The sequence below is a fragment of the Ictalurus punctatus genome, chromosome 15 (genome assembly GCF_001660625.3).
Source record: "Ictalurus punctatus breed USDA103 chromosome 15, Coco_2.0, whole genome shotgun sequence".
Lineage (NCBI taxonomy): Eukaryota > Metazoa > Chordata > Actinopteri > Siluriformes > Ictaluridae > Ictalurus > Ictalurus punctatus.
In genome coordinates, this window is record NC_030430.2 from 23,345,872 (window position 1) to 23,367,377 (window position 21,506).

At 41.1% G+C, this 21,506-nt stretch overlaps 1 protein-coding gene across 1 annotated transcript in view; it reads right to left on the reverse strand.

The window, feature by feature from the left end:
* Nucleotides 1-21,058, reverse strand: part of LOC108276370 (leucine-rich repeat-containing G-protein coupled receptor 6) — an 85,230-nt gene extending 64,172 nt beyond the window's left edge. Inside the window, exon 1 of the mRNA XM_017487981.3 lies at nt 20,544-21,058. Coding sequence (XP_017343470.1) covers nt 20,544-20,719 — 176 coding nt within the window. The 5' untranslated portion in view covers nt 20,720-21,058. The remainder of the gene's footprint in view (nt 1-20,543) is intronic.
* Nucleotides 21,059-21,506: the final 448 nt, after the last annotated feature.

Consider the following 21,506-nt stretch of genomic DNA (forward strand, 5'->3'; position numbering starts at 1 on the left):
TCAACCCACAATACACACACACACACACACACACCTCGGCCACCTTTGTTCCTTTAACGGGAACAGGAATATCGCAGTGGCAATGAGGTCACCATCCTCTTTGTCTTTCTCCCCGCTGTCTGTAAGCTGTTGTTACAGGTGAAACCTTACGCTACTACTTTTGTCCCGGCCGCGTTGTTAACGCACCTTTGTTGACTTCTCCTTTCCACTTTGCCTTAGTTAAATCCCCTTGAACATCTTACTTACTTTCTTCAGCTCGGGTGCTTTCTTTAATATTCTCCCTTTGTTATAGTTAAAAATCCTTTGGGCATCTTAAGGGCTGTTCTAATACTTTCTGAACTCAAGTGAATCGGGATTGGGTTGATGTAAGACTTCGGGGGAAGAATTTACCCAGAAGGCACTGCTGTGATCAAAGGTGGATTCTTTAGAAAGAAAAAAATAATAATACTACAGGTCAAAGGATATGACTGTAAGACAAATCTCCAGTTTTATGTTTCTGTAAAGCAAAAACAATCCAAACGATTGGTTAAAATGATTCCTCTGACCAATCCAATGCCACGTGTGGTCCGACGTTTCTTCACTTCCCTGCTCACAACTTTCGTTCCTACCTGCAGTTTGTTCCTATTTACGGTTTGACACGCAAAAATGGAAGTAAAAACAAAATCAAACAAACTTATAACCACGATTTCATCTTATCCTCTCACGTTTAACCATTCATAGAGACGTACAAAGAACAATAACGCTCGGAAGGAAGTAGCAATCGTATTGTATGTACGTTGCTAGAATATTTAGCTTGCTTTGCTAATCCGCCAGCAAAGATAGAACGAAGCCGAGGACGTAACGTGATTCAAAAAGCAACCGATTTTCACACTGATAAGTGCAAAATTTGTTTCTAAAGAGATAAGTATACATAGTTTATTTTTTATAAAATGACATATATTACACACAACAGTAGCAGACAGTACATGACCATATGTAACAGAAGTGACTTGTTTCCTGCTAGTGTGTATGTAGCGTTAGGTATTTGATGGAACAATTGGTTCATTTTTATTTTCATATTTAATGGCCAATAGTGGACACACTGTAATAAAACATTATAAAAGTGCTAAAAAAAATAAATAAATAAATGATAAAAACCTTTGACTGACACTGTGCGTAAAGTATATTTCATAAAAATATATTTCAAAACTCAGTTATTTGATTGTCTGTGTTCAGATTTTTTGTGTATAGGTATTATTTTACTATCAAGGTATATAATTAGTCTTCCTGCCAGTTTAAATCCGATCTAATGGCTAGCCGATATGACTAAAGGAACCTGAGAGTAAAAATCGTGGAGAAATCTACTGCCGAGGTTAAGCGTGTGGTGTAGGAATTATCTTTTCTAATCGGTAATAAAATGCAGAGCAGAAGCAGAATTTCAGATCTGAAAACATTCGACTGGCGCCGATCCGGTGTTGTTGTTTTCCGAACTATGCTGGATTATTACGGCGGAATAATAATGTAGGAAAATGGCAGCATGACATCTGCTTATTGTCATGTTCAGCATGGGAAGCGTGAGGAGACTCGACCGGAGTCCAATGCAGATGGGAATCATTAACGATCGTTTTGATTAACACAGCCCAAACACGCACTTCAGAGTATCTACTAATATGAAATATAATTTGAGATGCCATTGTTAGAGACTTTTCCAGATACCACACACATTCTGAATGGAGGTTTGTGATGGACAGCTGGCAGAGCGCTAGTGCTGCTAATAATCGTGATTGCGTGATAACCAGTTATATGATGTGGAGTTAATGTTCTGGGGGTTTTTTGTCGTCGGTTTTAGCGTAGCCGATCATATGAGTAAGGTTTAAAAGTTCTGGGAAGCAAAATTTTTCATTGCTTTCTGATCATGTGGATCATCTGGAGGGTTTTTGTCACAATTTGTAGTTATAATTGTAGCCAACGTCAAACTTACCACTATAAAGTGGGCGGGGCTAATTCCATGTAAAGATACGGTCACCATTGACATCAATGATGTTGCTCCAACACAACTTGGATCAACACTATGAGTTCCAGGCATGTAAAATTTAAACTGAAGAGTGGATGATAACGGAGCTAAGGCTAATCTAGCAAGTGCATGTTAACTTGCTGAGTATAAGCATACTAATATAGCTGGGAAATATTGTGAAAAACTATTTTAAATGTTTCTAGGTAGTAAAAGTTACCCTAACAAGTCAATGTTAACCTAGCAAGCAAAAGCTGATGTAATGGCTAAGAGCTAACCTAGCAAGCAAAAGCTCATATAACGGCTAAGCGCTAACCTAGCAAGCAAAAGCTGATGTAAAGGCTAAGAGCTAACCTAGCAAGAGAAAGCTGATGTAACGGCTAAGAGCTAACCTAGCAAGCAAAAGCTGATGTAACGGCTAAGAGCTAACCCAGCAAGCAAAAGCTAATGTAACGGCTAAGAGCTAACCTAGCAAGCAAAAGCTGATGTAACGGCTAAGAGCTAACCCAGCAAGCAAAAGCTAATGTAACGGCTAAGAGCTAACCTAGCAAGCAAAAGCTGATGTAACGGCTAAGAGCTAACCCAGCAAGCAAAAGCTAATGTAACGGCTAAGAGCTAACCTAGCAAGCAAAAGCTGATGTAACGGCTAAGAGCTAACCCAGCAAGCAAAAGCTAATGTAACGGCTAAGAGCTAACCCAGCAAGCAAAAGCTAATGTAACGGCTAAGAGCTAACATAGCAAGCAAAAGCTGATGTAACGGCTAAGAGCTAACCTAGCAAGCAAAAGCTGATGTAACGGCTAAAGAGCTAACCTAGCAAGCAAAAGCTGATATAACGGCTAAGCGCTAACCTAGCAAGCAAAAGCTGATGTAACGGCTAAGAGCTAACCTAGTTAGCAAAAGCTGATGTAACGGCTAAGAGCTAACCTAGCAAGAGAAAGCTGATGTAACGGCTAAGAGCTAACCTAGCAAGCAAAAGCCGATGTAACGGCTAAGAGCTAACCTAGCAAGCAAAAGCCGATGTAACGGCTAAGAGCTAACCTAGCAAGCAAAATCTGATGTAACGGCTAAGAGCTAACCTAGCAAGCAAAATCTGATGTAACGGCTAAGAGCTAACCTAGCAAGCAAAAGCTGAATTAACAGCTTATAAACTAGCTTGACCTAAAAGGTCAAAATCTAACCTACTGAGAAAAGGCCGGTCTTGAACAATCCAGATTATTGTTGCTTGTGCTGTTTAGTTGTGTAGCATTCTGGAAGTCTAAAACATGTAGCCTATCAGTCAATTGTGTGCATTAGAATATTAGGCCACACCCACTCTCCATCCATTTGAAGTTGCAACTGTAAGCTTTGTCAAATTCTTGTTCAGTAGGAGGACTCCAACATCCTTCCCTAGTGTCCAGAACAGTGTGGCCTGATAAAACGAACACATTGATGGGGTCAGTATCAGGTGTTAGTTATTGAAAGACCAGAACAATTAACGCTAATAATTAATTAAAGATCAAGCATTCTTGGCAGCGTGCTCAGACCTTCAGACATGAATGTAGCATGACTCAGGGTTGAGAAAGGAAAACAGAGGCAGCGAGGGAACTGTCTGGAGCCAGAAGTTTGATAATATCATTGGTTCCTCTCCTCGCACGGCCGTGTTTACCTCCTTCCCTGACCCGGGCTACTCCTGATAGCCATCACTCCACTGACAGATCGGGGAAAAAGCTTTCCGTTTTTTTTTTGCCGAGGAATGTAATGTGGAAGTCGGGGAGTGTAGCAGGAAGAGATTAACGTTCTTTCACTTTGAGATTCCCAAAGGAACGCATGCACCTAACTCTCTGCATGCTGTAAACTCTTTCCTTCAGTACAGATCCACTAAGATGCACAGTTACACCAGTTTGAACAGCAGTGCAAAAAAAACATAACAAAAACCAGACAATTATTCAATATTTTGCATAGTAAAACCTGAATCATTAACTTTTGTCCCTTTAGGGTTGAGCAGAAGATATCATCTGTGTTGCCAAATTAGAGACTTTTATTTCTAGATCTGGCAACTTCTTAGACCCTTTGAGGACTTTTCTTTCAAAAAAAGAGCTTAGCCACAAATCTAGTAACTTTTTGAGCAGACGATAGCAACTTTCCTTTACTTGATAGAGCTCTCCAGCTTCATCACAACTGCCGGTTATACAGGTTGAGACAGCAGGTTCAGTCAACTCACCACCAGTATGTAAAGCCTGACTGACTGATCACCATTGTGCCCAACAACCAATTACTGATGACCATTGTATCCATCCAACCATTTTCCTTACCGCTTATCCTATACAGGGAAGCCTGGAGCCTATCCCAGGGAACTTGGGGCACAAAGTGGGGGACATCCTGGTGGGGTGCCACCCCATTGCATGGTGCAATCGTACACACCATTCACACACTATGGACAAGTTGGAAATGCCTATCAGCCTACAATGTATGTCTTTGGACTGGGGGAGGGAATCAGAGTACCCGGAGGAAACCCCCGAAGCACGAGGTGCAAACTTCATGCACGCAGGGTGGAGGTGGGAATTGACCCCATAACCCCGGAGGTGTGAGGAAACAGTGCTAAGCTCTACGCCACCATTATATTCAACAACCAATTACTGATCGCCATTCTTCCCAATAGCCGATCACTGATCACCCTGGTTCCCACCAGCCGATCAGTGATCACCATTTTTATGCAAATTACTATGTGATGTTATCTGGTGACTTCTAGCATCTTTTTGAGCATGCATGAGCTACTTTCTCCTGAAACGAGTTGGCAACACTGGACATCACTGGATATCTGGAGTGTAACTACAGATTCCGTATTGTCATCATTAAGGGATATAACTGGCCGACAGGTTGGATGACAGGTGAGAGTCAACATGGTGCATGTATGTGTCCAACTTTTAGGCTAAATGGTTCCTCAAGAGGTCTTTGAATGGTTAATGGGTGCATCTTTTTAAATAGGTTATATTTGGAAACTTGTGAAAGAGATGCCCTTAAGCTCCAGGGTTAGCTCCAGGGTTATGTACTTATGCACATTATACAAGTACATCCTATATTAACTATATACAGTGACCCCACCTTACTAACCAGCTGTGCACCCTGAAATATTAATTTAAATCATGCTGTAACACACTTAGCATAACATCTAATACAAGACAGAAGAGCATTTGACTGGTTAATTGGTGCTAGCCTACAGATCCCCCAGCTTCCCAAACGTCACGCTGCCCAACAAGATTCGACCAGGGCTTAAGTAGCACTGCTTTACGAGAGGTACTTTGAAGGTGTTTTATTTTCCTACTCCTTCTAATTAGGCCTTCAGCAAAAATAATGGGGCTTACAGAAGGGCTTTGTTGAGGATAACGAGCCCATGTCAAATGGTGCTCCACGCTAGCAGAATATACCTCGTATTCCGGCCTCTAAAAAGAGACTGTCAGCTGTTACAAGGTTTTTCATTAGTTTGATTTGAACAGGATTTTGTCTTTAATTATAGCAGCTGCCCAGGTCAAACTAATCCAGCTTAAATAGGGCTTTACATTGCTAATACACTTGCTCTGAAGACATCCTGTTGCATAGCCTGTCTTTGCTTGTAGAACCACCTGGCACCTGCAGATACATTTCTCATACGTCTTGTTGACATTGTGTGCGGGATTTAATGTATTGTATCGTATGGTATTGTATTATTGGACTTGCTATTACGTGTATGTATCTGCTATTGTAGGTGTGCTGTTGTGTTCTCGTTATCCCTGCTATGTCTCCCTATACATTCTGTAACCAGGTTGCCAAAACAAATGGGTTTCCAGTAAGGGCAACATAGTCTGTCTGCAGCATGCTGACTACAGAAGGTGTGTCTTTGGGTTTATATTTAGAAATGAGATTGGCTCTGAGTGGGTGTGTGCTGAAAATGGGAATGTGGGTGTATCTTGTGGGTTTACACAGAAATCTTTAGTAGGACTAAAGTGGTCATTGCTATTTATATAAAGTATGTTCATGTTGTAGTTGTTGTTGTTGTTGTTTTAAATTAACGCTACCTGTGAAAACCCTACCTCTTTAGGTGCAGTCACAAACCCTACCTTTGATGGCCTAAGAAATATATTTGATTTCATATACAGGTTTAAAAACAAGCCAGTCTGACCCACCTGTAATGTTTTTCCTATTTAGTTTTTTTTTAATAAACGGTATTTGGAACAAATTCCTTTCTGGTTTGAGTCAGACGAAGAAGCGAGAACAGGAGCGAAGAATGAAGGAATGAAGAAGAGTAGGCTAAGGATGAAGGTGGAGGCTTACAGGGGCTCGGCAGTAGAGCAGCTCCTGTTTGTGGTCTCTCTCCCCCTGGTCGACAGTGCGTGGGTGGTCTCCACATACACACATTACAGGCACAGCCTGATTTCCCCCACACTCTTAATTTGCTTGTCACGGTTTCCTCCACAGGCCAGACTGGTTAGCCATCACCGCTGAAGTGCCTCAATTACAATTAACAACAGCAGTTTGTGGTCCCAGTGACAGCGTTAGAGAGACAGAGACTCCAAAGAGAGATGGATGGAGGAATGTATGCGACTATGACGCATAATTAGGCCTCAGCTTAGTCACAGCTTACAACATGATGTTTCAATACATCTCAGTCCACATAATAGTTTCAACTGTCCTCTTGCCTCTCTTTGTCCTCGGTCTATTCTGCTCTGTTCTGCCATTTATTATCTCCTTCGCATGCACTTTAATGGTCATGATGTAAAAGGGTGTCCGACAAAAGACCTGGGCTGGGGGGCGGTAATAAAAAATAAAACAAATCCAGCCCTGTTGTAAAATTGGTGTCTCTTTCAATTATTATGATTATGTACAGTACAGTACTGAAATTCGATAGGTAGCCTATCTACAGAAATAATGGATTAAAAATGATTGAAATGAAATCTTTACCATACATTCTTTCACGCTCACTATTGCATTTTATTTTCGAATATCACGCTATGATTATTATTAATTTTTTTTTTTTGATGAATTGCTCCTCAGAGCCATGCATGCACCTGCTTCTTGTAGCATTTGATTTCGCTTCACTTTGGAGGCTAAATCAAAATCTAGACCATTTGAATTGTTACAAGTTAAAATAAATAAATAAATAAATAAATAAAAAGGTATGATAACTAGCACCGAGCGGTAAAAATGTCCAGCATTAATAAAGCAGTCCATTTTAGTTTAGTATACTAGCTAGCTTACTCTTAAAATTCATTTACGTAGCTGGAAAATTCATTCTTATGCTTAAACTCGTGGCTAAATTGTCATAAATGGTAAATGCTCTGCACTTATATAGCGCTCTTTTAACCTTAGCGTTTCTACAAAGCATTTTACACTGCAGTTCACACACACACACACACACACACCAGTGGTAGCAGAGCTGCCATGCAAGGCGCTAACTTGCCATCGGGAGCAACTTGGGATTCAGTGTCTTGTCCAAGGACACTTCGGTATGTGGATTCATGTGGGCCGGGACTCGAACCTCCGACCCTACGATTAGTGGACAACCCGCACTAACTGCACCGAAATAAAGGATTTTATGGGCGCTAATCTTCTGATCTTGTTTTGGTCAGTTTTATTTCTTAATAAGATGCAAACTATAAGTTGTTAGCGTGACTGCAGCTTTAGTCAGGAACTGTACAGAAGTTCCCCTTCCCCCATTTCGCACAGTCATGATACTGTTTTTTTTTTTTGTTTTGTTTGTTTTTTAACTGGTGGTCATGTGGCTTGATCTAGACCCGGTGTGTCCTTTTCCCAAGTTAACAGCCTTAGCTTAATTATTAAAGACTGTAAATATGGCTACGAATCCATTTTCACTCATTCCCCCTCAAGCGCTGATGTTTCCATATGCTAGCAACATTTTGAAAGTATTTGTTCATATTACTTAGATTAGCAAGCTTTCTTCGATGGACAGCCAGGTGTTTCTTCCACCACACACACACACACACACACGCATATACACTCACACAGGTTTTATAGCCTCCGGCTGGCTTTGTTCTCAAATGTGACACTGCACCTGTGCCCTCCCTCAGTTAGTGTTCAGTCTCTCATGGACAGTGATGGATTTCAGCCTATTCTGTGTAAAGGCACACTGTAAGTTTCACCACACACACACACACACACGCACGCACGCACACACACCTGACATGTGTTTTCATTTTTGCAGCGTATTGTAAATGTTTTTACGTGCTTTACTTCTGGAACTGCCGATAAATCACTGTAGACTTTTTATCGAAGCACACTTCGTTCTCTGGCTGTTGTAAAGTGAAGACACACACACACACACACACACACACACACACACACACGCATACACACGCGAAGCTTCAGATGGCTGCACTTCTGCACTTCATCTGAAGCTTTATATTTGAACACACTTCATAACGTAAAGAGTATTATCAAGCATTCGTTTATGAAGTCACCCTAATCTGAATTTGAGATTTTTTTAAAATTTGTTTCTAAGCACAGGATTCGAAATTATCGGCACCCTACCCTATAATTAATAAGAGCTTTAGAAGTTTCCATCCGGAGAGAATACTGTAACAGGACTGAACCTCTTCCTGTAATATATAACAGCGTTGAGACAAATTTGTCTAGAGGGATCTTGGAGATTCCTTAACGCAGAATATTTTCAACTCTTTTATATTTGTACATTCGTTCACATTTTGTATTCATGTTAGGGGTCGTTATCTTGATGAAATATTATTCTCAAAGACAGACCTTAACCTCCTGGCAACAAGGTTTTAGCCTAAAAAAAAATCTTAGCAGGACTGATGATTCCATCAATCTTCCCAAAACCACCTGGATCACTATCTTCAAAACAGCCCTAAATCATCGCTGATCCACTGGCGTATTTCACCGTGGATTTGAGGGATTTTGTTTGTGTGCAGCACAACATGTCGATGATGTTCGTGGTCAGAAAGTTCAGAATAGCTGTGCAATACTGAAATGGTGATCTTTGGGGCTTTTCTTTACCACCCTCACACTCCTTCTCAATGTTGCAGTATGGTCATCTGATCCAGACGTTTAAAACCTTTTTGTGTTGTGGCTCTGTTGTGCTTTATGGTCATTTTAAATTAATAATTTATTTACTTTACGCCCATAAACTGACCTGTGCAGGTTAACGGTCGTGGGGAAGGTTGTGAGTGCCAATAATACACATAGGATTTTTCTAGTCAGGTGTCATAAATATATAGTTGCTCTCCATATCCCTAATTTCTCCATCTGGGGATTAACACAACATTCACAGAGTTCAGACTGAGGCTGGTGTGTAGTTCTCTGCTCTTTATAGGGTTTAGTATATAGTGTCATTATAGCATAACTTGACCAACATTGACCAACCACTGATCACCATTGTTACCAATTACCAATCACTGATCACCATTTTTCCCAATAACCAATCACTGATCACCATTTTTCCCAATAACCAATCACTGATCACCATTTTTCTCAATAACCAATCACTGATCACCATTTTTCCCAATAACCAATCACTGATCACCATTTTTCCCAATAACCAATCACTGATCACCATTTTTCTCAATAACCAATCACTGATCACCATTGCTCCCAACAACCAATCACTGATAACCATTGCTCTCAACGATCAATCACTGATCACCATTGTTCCCAATGGTGAATCATTTTATCACCATTGTCCCCAATGACAAATCACTGATTATCATTGTTCCCAACGACCCAACAATGAACTCCATTGTTCCCAGTGGCCAGTCACCAGTTTGTTAGCTACTTTCCCCTGAAAAGAGCTGGCAGCAAGTTGATCATTTTCTGCCAGAGAGAACCATAGTAAAGTGGGTGGGGCCAGATAGTGCAATGAAGTTACACAAAAATAAACATTACACCAATGAGAAGCAAAGCAATATGGCGACTACTGAGGGATTGAAAAACAGCAGAATTTTTGACTCATCATTTTCTGGGTTCTATCTGATATCCATTCTGGGTCACTAATCTGCATAAAAAATACAAATTGATCCATTATTTTCCTATCACCCCTCACAAAACTGTGCTGTTTCTAACCCAGTATGAAAGACAGCATTTTTGCACTACTGAAGCGTCTGATTTAAAGTGTTGCCTACAGAGATGAGTGCTGTAATAAATTTTGGCATGTCACCAAGGGTGAGATGTATTTCTATCTGATGGGTTCTCTAAAATCTGCTAAAAAGGATAGCAGGAAGGTTAGAGAAACTATGAGATTTCACTTTGAATGTTTTGCTTTGTAACTTCCCATCAGAACCGGAGTAGGAATACAGCAATAATTCTCCCCCACATCTTCAGGTTATTTCTTTCATTATTTATTGAATATTAGTGATATTTAAGCACGAGACGTTTCTGGCGATCTATTCTTGAGATGCCGCAAATGATCCACCTACATAACTCTGGTGCATTTTCACCAAAGACTTTGATGTTTGCTAAGAGGTTAGCGAGTAAGAACATGCAGGATTTTTCCTCATTAAAAACATAAAGGATCCTGCCTCCAGCCCAGGAAAGCAGTCTGTTCATGCCGCCTATGGAATGTGATCGAATGCAACTCCCCCTGCTGCTCCCTATACACTTCCGCTGCTCGCTACATCCCTCCCTTGCTTACTATACCCTTCCGCTGCTTGCTATACCTTTCACATTAGCATTGCTCAGATCAAGATGGTGTGGTGGAGTTTTCTCTCATCTATAGGATACTAATCGTTTTGGTGACAATTCAGCAACTTTAATAATCTAGCAACTTTAACTAAGCTAGTCAGCCAGCTAAATTTAACCAAACTTAGTTAACATTAGCTAGACCTAGCAAGGAGTTCCCAAACTAGCTAACCTTTGGTCAATTATTCAATGGTGTAGTTAGAACTAGCCACGTTTGCTGACAAGACTGCTTCATTTCTAGCAAACCATTTTATTATTTTGTAGCTAAACAGTAGCCATGTTGACTGCCAAGCTAGCTATACGCTAGGCTATTATATTGTGTAGCTAAAACCTGTAACCATGTTTGCGCTTTATGAGGAGTTTATGAAAGCTGAACTTTGAGATTATTATTTATCATCCTGAAGCATATTGTTCTTAAACTGTTATGAATTTTTCAGTAAATTAGTCATGGTGGATGGTGTGGTTAATATACGTTGCTGAGGGTTACTATTTGTGTGGAGTTTCACATGTTCTCGCAGTGTCCCATCTGAATTTCTTTGGGGTTTTCCAGATTTCACCAACCTCCCAAAACCATACCAGTACAGTAGGTGGACTGCCTATGCTAAACTGCTCCTACTGTAGGTGTGAATGAGCGTGTGGATGTGCAAAACCCTGTGATCCATCCAGGGTGTGTTCCCGCCTCGTCCGCATAGTTCCGAGGATAGGCTTCGGATCCACCGTGACCCTGACCAGGATAGAGAACTTACCGAAGAGAAATGAATGGTAAGAAGCAGTATTCCATGCCATGTTGTATGTCATATGGTGAAGTCTGCAATCAGCTGAACAAATGTGATTTGTTGACCGTGTGTCACTCAGCAAAACCGGAACGTTTATCAGAACATTTCAGCCATCATTTTTACACGTGAGCATCAATCCCGATTTGAACGAGTGATTTCCCCAGAGTCCCAGAGCTCTATCAAATCCACTTGGTTTTATTTACCATATCTCTGATACCACATGAGGGATCAGTTTGCACTGTGTTACAGTTGTTTGGATGATAGTTGACGGCTGAAGTTATTGGTTTATACGTGGAGCGCAGCCCGTGCGTTAAATGGGTTTGCGTGGACTGAAACTCAGTGCAGATGCTCCATATCTTGTGGCCCGGCTGTTAAACAGTGTCCTCGGATGTGTCTTTATTTACTCAAAGTGACCGGAGTCGTGTGTTGATCTTCGAGACGTTTCTTACGCGGCGATGAAATGACAAACAGCATCATTTTTTCCCGCTTAGATTGCTCTACATTGGTTGCTAGTACGCATTCCTGACTCAGGTCCGCTCTTTTCTAGTGCAATGGCCGCCTTCGGACAGTATTCTATTGTAATAGACAGGTGCATGTAGAAGTGTTCAGATAACAAGCTTAAATAAATTTACACATCCATTAGTCCATGTGCCAAATTGGAATCAAAGCAAAATTGTTCTTTTGTTATTCTTAATTATTCTTCTTCTGTCAAGCTACAAATGATTTTATGGTGATGCCAGTGAGCCTGACCCTTTCTGCTCTCCGGACCTGCCTGATCCATCCTGATGTCCTACATCTGGATGGAGCTCTCATCAACTGGAGATTACAGCCTGGAGATTGCTGAGGACGGTACCGCTTGAAGTACCATGGAAGTGGTTTTGGACTTCAATTCCACATGGACGTTCTCGCTGTGGTTGCTGGGACTACGGTCGCCGCGATGGCCTCGGGACTGCAATTACCACATGCAGTTCTGCACTCGGGTCTCCTTTAGTGAACAGTGGACTAGTTCAACAAACAGACTTCATGGAAAAACTTTCTTTTACTTCACACTATCAGTCGTTACCCAGATGAGGACGGGTTCCCTTCTGAGTCCGGTTCCTCTCAAGGTTTCTTCCTCATATCATCTTAGGGAGTTTTTCCTCGCCACCGTCGCCACCGGCTCACTCAATACGGATAAATTCACACACTTAAAATCTGTATCCTGTGTTTATATGTTTCTGTAAAGCTGCTTTGAGACAATGTCCATTGTTAAAAGCGCCATACAAATAAAATTGAATTGAACTGAATTGAATATGTAATTATACAAATGAAAGGCAAAAAAAAAAAAAACACTGGCTGATGGGCATGTAGAGCTGAAAATGTGTGTTTCACCTGCACTTCGACTCTGAACGAATATCTTACAGGAAGCAGGAAAAGACAGATAATGTTGCTTAACTGTTTTACATTGCTTGAACCCCGATCACTTCGTTGCAGATGTTTGCCCCACCTCCTGTCGCTCGAAATCACCAACATTGATTTAAAATAAACAACCCCTAGCCATTTATCCAATCTATACCGTTCTGCCCTGTATCCGATCCAACTTCAGGTGTCTTATCTTTAGACAATATTTCGATTTCTTCAGAAAGACATGCAGTTTTGCTCATTAAATTATTACCCTTTTCCCCAAATGGATTATTAATCTAACCCCAGAATGTCTCGAAGAACCATGACCACAGAAGCTCTTAATCTCCAGATGCTTTTCCGACGCCCAGCTTCAGCGCTCTGGATTTATTTAAAGATGGCTCAGAGATGATGCGCTAGTCTGCGGTAGGTCTCGCTGTTTATTTGCCCTTCATGGACTCGAGACTATTTTTGGGCTGACTTCACAAGGCAATAATTGCTCTCATTTCACTGGTCGGTAAGGGAACAGGAGGAAATGAACAATTACTGCCGTGTTTGTTTGAGGGTGAAGTCGAATCGGCGTCTCTGCGGGTGAACATGTGCGTTCTCCTCGGTACACGCAGTGTGTGGTTAATAAAATGACATGGAGAGCTGTAAGTATGCAGTAATGTGTGTTGCTATTTGTTCAGGAATCCATTTCCCAGCATTTAGGGTTGAAGACGCACTCAGGTCTAAAAGGCTGACCGCACTAGTGGGAAGTCTTTCGATTTCAGTCATCACTAATACACCATCATGCTTTGTTAGTATTACTTCAAAATAGTCTGCTTTTATAAACCATAGGACAATAGTACAAAACCCAGAGGGGAGTACTAGAGACAACATCACTTAACATTATGTGTTAGAAATGTACATGTGAAACAATTTTTATCGCCTAAACACTAAATCCTCTATAATTCTCTATAATACCGAACTTGTAAGGAATAAACACTTGGGGTCATGCTTTTATAGGAAAATAATCATTCAATGGGCTGATGTGATGAAGCCACGTTACTGTTACCACCCCAGAGTATTTTCCTGTAACAGCATATCCCAGAGAGTTTTATTTCTCTTATACTACAGCAATTTGCCAAGTGTTGCAATTATCACTCGTTAAAGAATGATGTCTCGTACTTTTTATCCATTTATAGTTACATTTAATTAATTCCACAGCATTATTATTATTATTATTATTTAATGCTGCGGAATGTCCAAGACATAAGTAGTTTCCTGTTATCACTTAGACAATTCATCAACAATGATGATGAATTGGCCAATCTTCTGGCCAATCAGAACTGAGTATTCGACAGCGCTGTAGTATAAAACCTAATCGTACGTATACTGTAAACTCTACTACTGATCTTTAAACCTCTTTAAACTCCTACTTGAAACGCTGATCTTAACCCTAAAACTTTCCACTAATCATTAAACCCAAACGCTAGCATCTGAAACAAATGAACCAGAACTTGACCCTAAACCTAAACACAAAACCGTGACCCCTAACCCTAAAGGATCGCGATGGTCTTAGCCGCTAACCGCTAATTCTATTCTGTTATTTTCACTTCCAGTAACCATATGAATGGATTTGCGTAAATCTTTATTTATTTAACAAATTAACTGTACAGTAAAACATATTTCAATCTGAAATGAACACGTGAGTGTTTCCTGCAGGAATGGCTGTCCAACAAGGGAGTGTGTGTTAATGCAGAAGCAAAAGGAAATCACATTTCCACCGTAAACCTGTGAACAGTACCGTCTTTCTCCCTCATATACCCGGTTTGTGTGTGCGGGCGTGTGTGTGTGTGTGCGTGTGTGTGTGTGTGTGTGTGTGTGTGTGTGTGCGCGCTTGTGTAAAACCCTGTGTCCTGGCACAACATCTAAGTTGAAGTGAAAAGGCTTTACTAGTAAGGTAGGATTTCACCAAAACATTTAGACAGTCTAAGAAAGTCCTCTCACACACACACACACACACACACACACATCAAAGCGGACTCAATATTTACCCTCATTTACCGTCAGCAGGTCGGCAAATGTACGGTATTTCCATTTCAAACTGAACTCCGACTGTGAACACTTGGCGTGTCGGCTCTAATTACCATGACAGGTACACTTTAGTGGTTTAGTGATTGGGGTGTTGGGTTTTAGGGTCAAGGGTTAAGGGTTATGGACAGTTGTTACTTATCCGTAAGGGCAGATAGATATATAGAAAATGTTGCTAATTGACAGATGTAAGCCAATGTTCCATTGATTTGTTCCCCTTAAATGGGACAGTCTGCTCATTGACCCATTTTGCTCCAAGAGTTATTATAGCACCTAGTGGTCAAAAATGGGAACTGCATCGAGTGCTTATAGAGGCCCACTGGGGTCAAGTATGTATCTGTGCAGCCTGGAGCAGGCTCCGAATGGGCAGCATATGGGATAGGTTAGGGGTAGGGGTAGAATCATGAGCTACTGATATATGCAATCACATGTTAACATGTTAGCCCCACCCATTTGAAGTTAGCCTCACATATTTGGAGTTATCCCCACATGCTGCCTGTTTGGAGAGGGAAGAGATACACGGCTCATTGGGGCAGGAATCATGCTTCTTCAATGCTCATTGGGAGGTGCAGCAGACAGGATGGTCAATACCAGGGTTGCCAGATTTACTCCAAATTTGGCTACCAAAATCTTGTCTAAATTTCAGGCAAAGTGTATGCAGATAAAGTGTCTATGATGCACAGAACCATTGCTGTTGTAAGGTATGGTGCAGAGATTAATACAAAGGAAGGGGAGGTTTATGGGGTCCGTATATCAGAAATGATTGTTTCCCACGTACTGTAAAGGCATGGGAAATAGAAGGAAAATGCGCTCAAATGTTTTGGGCTAGTTTCAGGTCTTTTGTGTGGTTTTTGAGAGGCTGTGGTCTTGAAATTTTTCTGAAAACTGGCAACCTTGGTTAATGATATTAGCTCTTCAAACACGATTGAACCAAGGTACATGTAAAACCCTAACTGTATACATAGTGTAAGTTAAGTGTGAAAGCTTCTCAGCTTAATTTTGTTCGAGGCTATGTCGTTAACGTTGTCCTGTCCAACCTACATGGGTAAAATTGAAAATATGTCTTATTGTATACATTCAGTCTTTCCATTTGCGTTATCCATTTGATATTAGCAGGGCATTGGCAGCTCAGTCGTAAAGATGTTGGACCTCTGACCAGAAGGTAATGGGTTCAAATTCCAGCACTGCCAATCTGGCACCACTGGGCCCTTGAGCACGGCCCTTCACCCTCAAATGTATAAATTGGATGAATGTAAGTTACTCTGGATAAGGGTGTCTGTCAAATGTTGTAGCATGGATAAAGAAAAACTTTACTAGCTTTTTTTCCCCCAGAAACACTGATGTATCATTATCATGTGATCTCCGCACTTCCAAGATGGCGGAACTCATAGCTATGTATTGGTTATATTAATTTCATCTATAACTGGACCAAAAATAACATGGACAGCATTGATATCCATGGACGTCTCTGGTTAGTTGGTGCTCACTGGGCAATTTGCAACGTAAATATACATGTTTTATGACAAATTAGGCCTCAGAAATTCATCATGCTGAGTAGGAAAAGTTGCATAAAGGTCCCATTCAGTGAATAACGCAGCTCAGTATGTCCTGCTGCTGGAGGCCCAGAGTTTTTTCCTCTGTAGAGCGTTCAAAGGCAATTTTTCTCAGATCTTCTGCCGCCTCTCGGTGGCAAATCACAATGTTTACATTTGTCGACAGTAAAGACTGCTGTTCCCGTCAATGAGATCCTGTAATCGCTCAGCAGCATCGACACCAGACCGTAACGCGATCAGCAGCCAATGAAGAACAGTTTTAAGCTTGTGTAGCTGTGCAGAGAACAGCTCGATGTTTGAAGTACTAGCTTACTAAATGAAATAATATCAGTTCCTTTTAGCTTCGCGTTACAACTGAAGGAGTGATGTTAACGTAGTCTCCTGTACAAGAGGACCACATCCAAGTTACAGTGCTAAGCCTCAGATGAAAACTGAAAACCAACCTAAAGATTGTTAGGAAGATGTTGAGCCACCACAATCCACCTTAACAGCTTCAACGTGCTTGGCGTTGACGCTACACGTCTCTGGAACTGTACTGGGCCGATGAACAGCATCTTCCAAAAGATTTTCCCTCAGCGGGTGTTGAGATGGTGGTATGGAGCGCAGTCTTACTAGCACATCACTCTAAAATCTCTCCAGCACTGTTTAATTGTGTTGAGATGTAGAGAATGTGAAGGTAATTTTCATCCTTATCAGACCATTCAGTTCATCCTTGTGTCCTATAAATGGGGGTGGAGTCATCCCTTGAGAGACCACGCCCATCAAGATAGAAGTGACTTCATTGATTACACTGCGCTCCATCACTATTACTGTCACGGTGTTTAAACATTTGCTTTTTTTCCAATGAAATTCAGCACACGGAGGTTTTGAGAATAATATTCTAACCTTTAAAATACCAAAGAGTGTTGCCAAAAAACATCTTGTGGGTGGAGAATCTGAAGCTGAAGCTACCTTATAGGGGAAAAGGGGCAGGGCTGAGCAGCTGTATTACAGCTGGGCGAGGAGCTAAACGCTCATTTGTAAGAATTTAATTCCAGGAAAGCCTGGACTGATGATTGTCCAGAATCTCTGCATGGCATTATTATGGAACACAGTTTTTATACGGTTCCATTTTACGTTATTTGATTATACTTGACTAAAGTGTTTATATATGACTAAAGACCAAATTCTAAATAAAAATTACAAACATCACCTTTAGAAAACATTTAAACATTGCAAACTGCACCTTTAAAACCACCTTTAAACATAGCAAACTTTACCTTTCAATACCCCTTAAAAATTACAAACTGCACCTTTGAACAGATTTGAATATTACAAACGGCACCTTTAAAAAAATTGTGTTAAGATTAAACTGCACTTTTAAAAACACCATTAAACATAAACGGCACCTTTAAAATCATCTTTAAACCTAACAGACCGCACCTTTAAAATCATCTTTAAACCTAACAGACCGCACCTTTAAACAACAAACTGCACTTTTAAAATACACTATAAATATCACAAACTGCACCTTTAAAATCACCTTTAAACATAACAGACTGCACCTTTAAAATCACCTTTAAACATAACAGACTGCACCTTAAAAATACACTGTAAATATCACAAACCGCACCTTTAAAATCACCTTTAAACATAACAGACTGCACCTTTAAAGTCATCTTTAAACCTAACAGACTGCACCTTAAAAATGCACGGTAAATATCCCAAACTGCACCTTTAAAATCATCTTTATACATATCAAACTGCACCTTTAAAATACACTTTACTATTACAAACTGCACCTTTAAACATATCAAACTGCACCTTTAAAATATACTTTAAATATTACAACATGCACTTTTAAACATAGCAAACTGCACCTTTAAAAACTTTGTTTAAACATTAAATTGCATCTTTAAAAACACCATTAATCATAAGAACCTGCTTCTTTAAAACCCCTATAAACATTACAAACTGTACCTCTGAAGCAATTTTTAATATTACAAACTGCAGCTTTAAAATACACTTTAAATATTACAAACTGCACCTTTAATAAACGACTACATGTTGTACCTGGAGCGAAAGTTATTTCTGACACATTTTTTCTAAATGTCACTTTAAATGCAATTTTTCAGGATATTCAGATAAAAATATATATATATATATATATAAAATTTGTCTAAGTAACCTGAGAGGACAGCAGTACTTATACTGTGCTCCATATGGGACAGAACTTTTCTCTGGAGCACAAACTTGTGACTTTTTTTTTTAGGAAAACATATGATGCTATCGTTTGCATTAAATACCGTTTGTAACAATTTTTACCTCGTAAAATTGTTCATCGTCGATCACGTCTCTAGTGTTGAATAATTTTGCCGATTATTGAATAATTGAATCGATCAGTTCTGCCCCACAATATCGACAGAGCGACCCATGTGCCGCTGGTCACATGACTGCTCGTGAACATGCCTTGCTATTTTGAACGACGGTAGGAAATTGTTTGCACCCTGATCACGTGAGCTGAAAGATTTTTATTTTTTATTTTTTATGATGGAACATTTCACTCCTCCTGCGTCATCGTTTCACTATCGCTGGCCATCTGGCGCAGCTTAGCGCTTAGCGTGGCCTAACGTCCAGCTGACACTGAGAAACTCAATACTCAATACTCTACACACACATTCCCATCACCTTCACACACGAACACGCACGTACACACATGCTCGTAGAATGAAATGCCTAGGCATGGCGAATGGCCGTCCTGGTAATAACACACTCCAAGCGGCACTTCAGAAATAATCCCCGAGTATTCGATAACCAGATTATCTCCGATCTGCTCCAGCTGTTCGATTATTTTTTGCGTAAACCGATCGTTAAACATCACATGCGATTCACAACCATCCCAATCTGCATATGAAGCTTAATAACAACCTTTATAACAACCTTATTACACCACTTTAACACGATCAGGTCTGTTCTTGACATTACAGCACAACAACAACACACAGCACGTGGTCAAAGCAGAGCGAGAGAGAGAGAGAGAGAGAGAGAGAGACAGCGAGAGAGAGAGCAAGTGTTGAAAGAGGGAGATTGAGAGAAAAGAGGAGTGAAAAACTTTGATAGGCATTAATTGAATTATTGAGGCCGAGATGGTAAGAAAGAGAGAGAGATTAAAGGATTGATGGACTGAAAGAGACAGATTAAGAGAGGTATGGAAAGAGGCAGAGAGAGAGAGAAAGTGATTGAGAGAGGCTGAGAGATGTATGAAAGGGGGAGAAAGTTTGAGAGAGAGAGAAAGAGAGAGAGATTTCTAAGTTTATCATTGGATTCGTTTAAAGATGGATTGAGAGATTGAAAGGAAAGGATTGAGAGAAAAACAGGGAGAGTGTGGAAAATGAAAGAGAGAGAGAGAGAGAGAGACTGAAAGACATTAAGAGATTAAGTGGACGACGGACAGAGCTTGAGATAGAAAGAGAGACTGAAAGATGAACAGAGTGAGAGATGGAGATATGGAAAGCACGATTGAGAAAAGGAGAAGGGAGGAGATACTGAAAGTGACAGACTTAAGAATGTAGCAAAGAGGGGATTTGTAAGAAACTGAAATGGTGACCAGGAGAAAGAGAGGGAACGAAAGCTGGAGTTGAGAGAGGTGTCGAACAAGACCGAGAGAAAGAGAGAGGAAGGTTGGGGAAAGGGGGTATTTGGAGAAAGATTTGGAGAGAATGAAAGATGGGGAAAGCGAGTGAGAGAGATTGACAGAGTGGGGGAGAAATGGAGGATGGAGAGAGAGAGATGCAGTGGGAGAGATTGGAGGAGGGATGCTGAGAGAGTTTGAGAGATACAGAAGGAAAGATTAAAGGAGAGACTGAAAGAGATTAAGACAGACATTAAAGCAGTGAGAAATGGAGAGAAGGCATGATAGATAGACTGAGAGAAAGAAAGACTGAAAGACTGGGAGACTGTGAATGAGAGACGGTCCAGAGGAGCAGGTGTGGAGTGTGTAGGGATCAAGTGTGTGTGTGTGTGTGTGTGTGTGAGTGTGTAAAGTCTGTATTGAGGGATGTAGGGAATGTAGTGTGTGTGTGTGTGTGTGTGTGTGTGTGTGTGTGTGTGTGTGTGTGTGTACTCACAGGTAAGAGGTAAGGGGGTTTAGATCCTCAGGGATGGATGATAGTCCGAGTTCGGAGCAGTCAGTGATCAGCAGCGCTCCTTCCTGTTGACACGAGCACACGGAGGGACACACACCCGCGCCCACGGCTGCACCCACGCTGCCCACCACACACACCAACAGCAGCTCCCGCAACATGAGTGTGTGTGTGTGTGTGTGTGTGTGTGTGTGTGTGTGTTAATGAGTCTGTGTATCCGTAGCAGTGTGTGATTGTATAGGTGTCTGTGTTATTGAGGCTGTCGAACTGTAACAGTGTGTGTGTGTGTGTGTGTGTGTGTGTGTGTGTGTGTGTGAGTGTGTGTATGTGTGTATGTGTATGTGTGTGTGTGTGTGTGTGTGTGTGTGTGTGCAGACGCAGTAACTCTGAGTAACTCTGAGCCTCTCCTCCAAGTCTCTGCACATTTATTCTGTCACTCCAAATCCAGAGTGAACGAGTGAGAAGGGAGCGCAGGTCTCTCTCTCTCTCTCTCTCTCTCTCTCTCTCTCTCTCTCTCTCTCTCTCTCTCTCTCTCTCTGTCTGTCTGTCTCTCTCTCCCTCTCCCTCCCATCCCATTTAGAAGACATTCACCTATTGTAGTGGACGTGTATACGTCTCTTCTGATTCGCTGGAGCTTTGGGGATGGGTGGAGCCGCCCTCCACACACCCCCCTACTAGGGAGCACAGGTCTCTCTCTCACTCTCTCTCTCTCTCTCTCTCTCTCTCTTGCTCTCTTTCTCTCTCAGGCAGATGAAAAAGGAGGGAGAAATTGATTACACTCACTACAACCCAAAACAACACACTGCAACTACACACCACCACGTATTACAGCACGACTACCAATACAACCCTCTACAACACAACGTAACACACTACAACTCATTAAAACACACCCTACCACACACTTCAACACACTATCACTTATTATTACAGCACGACTACCAATAC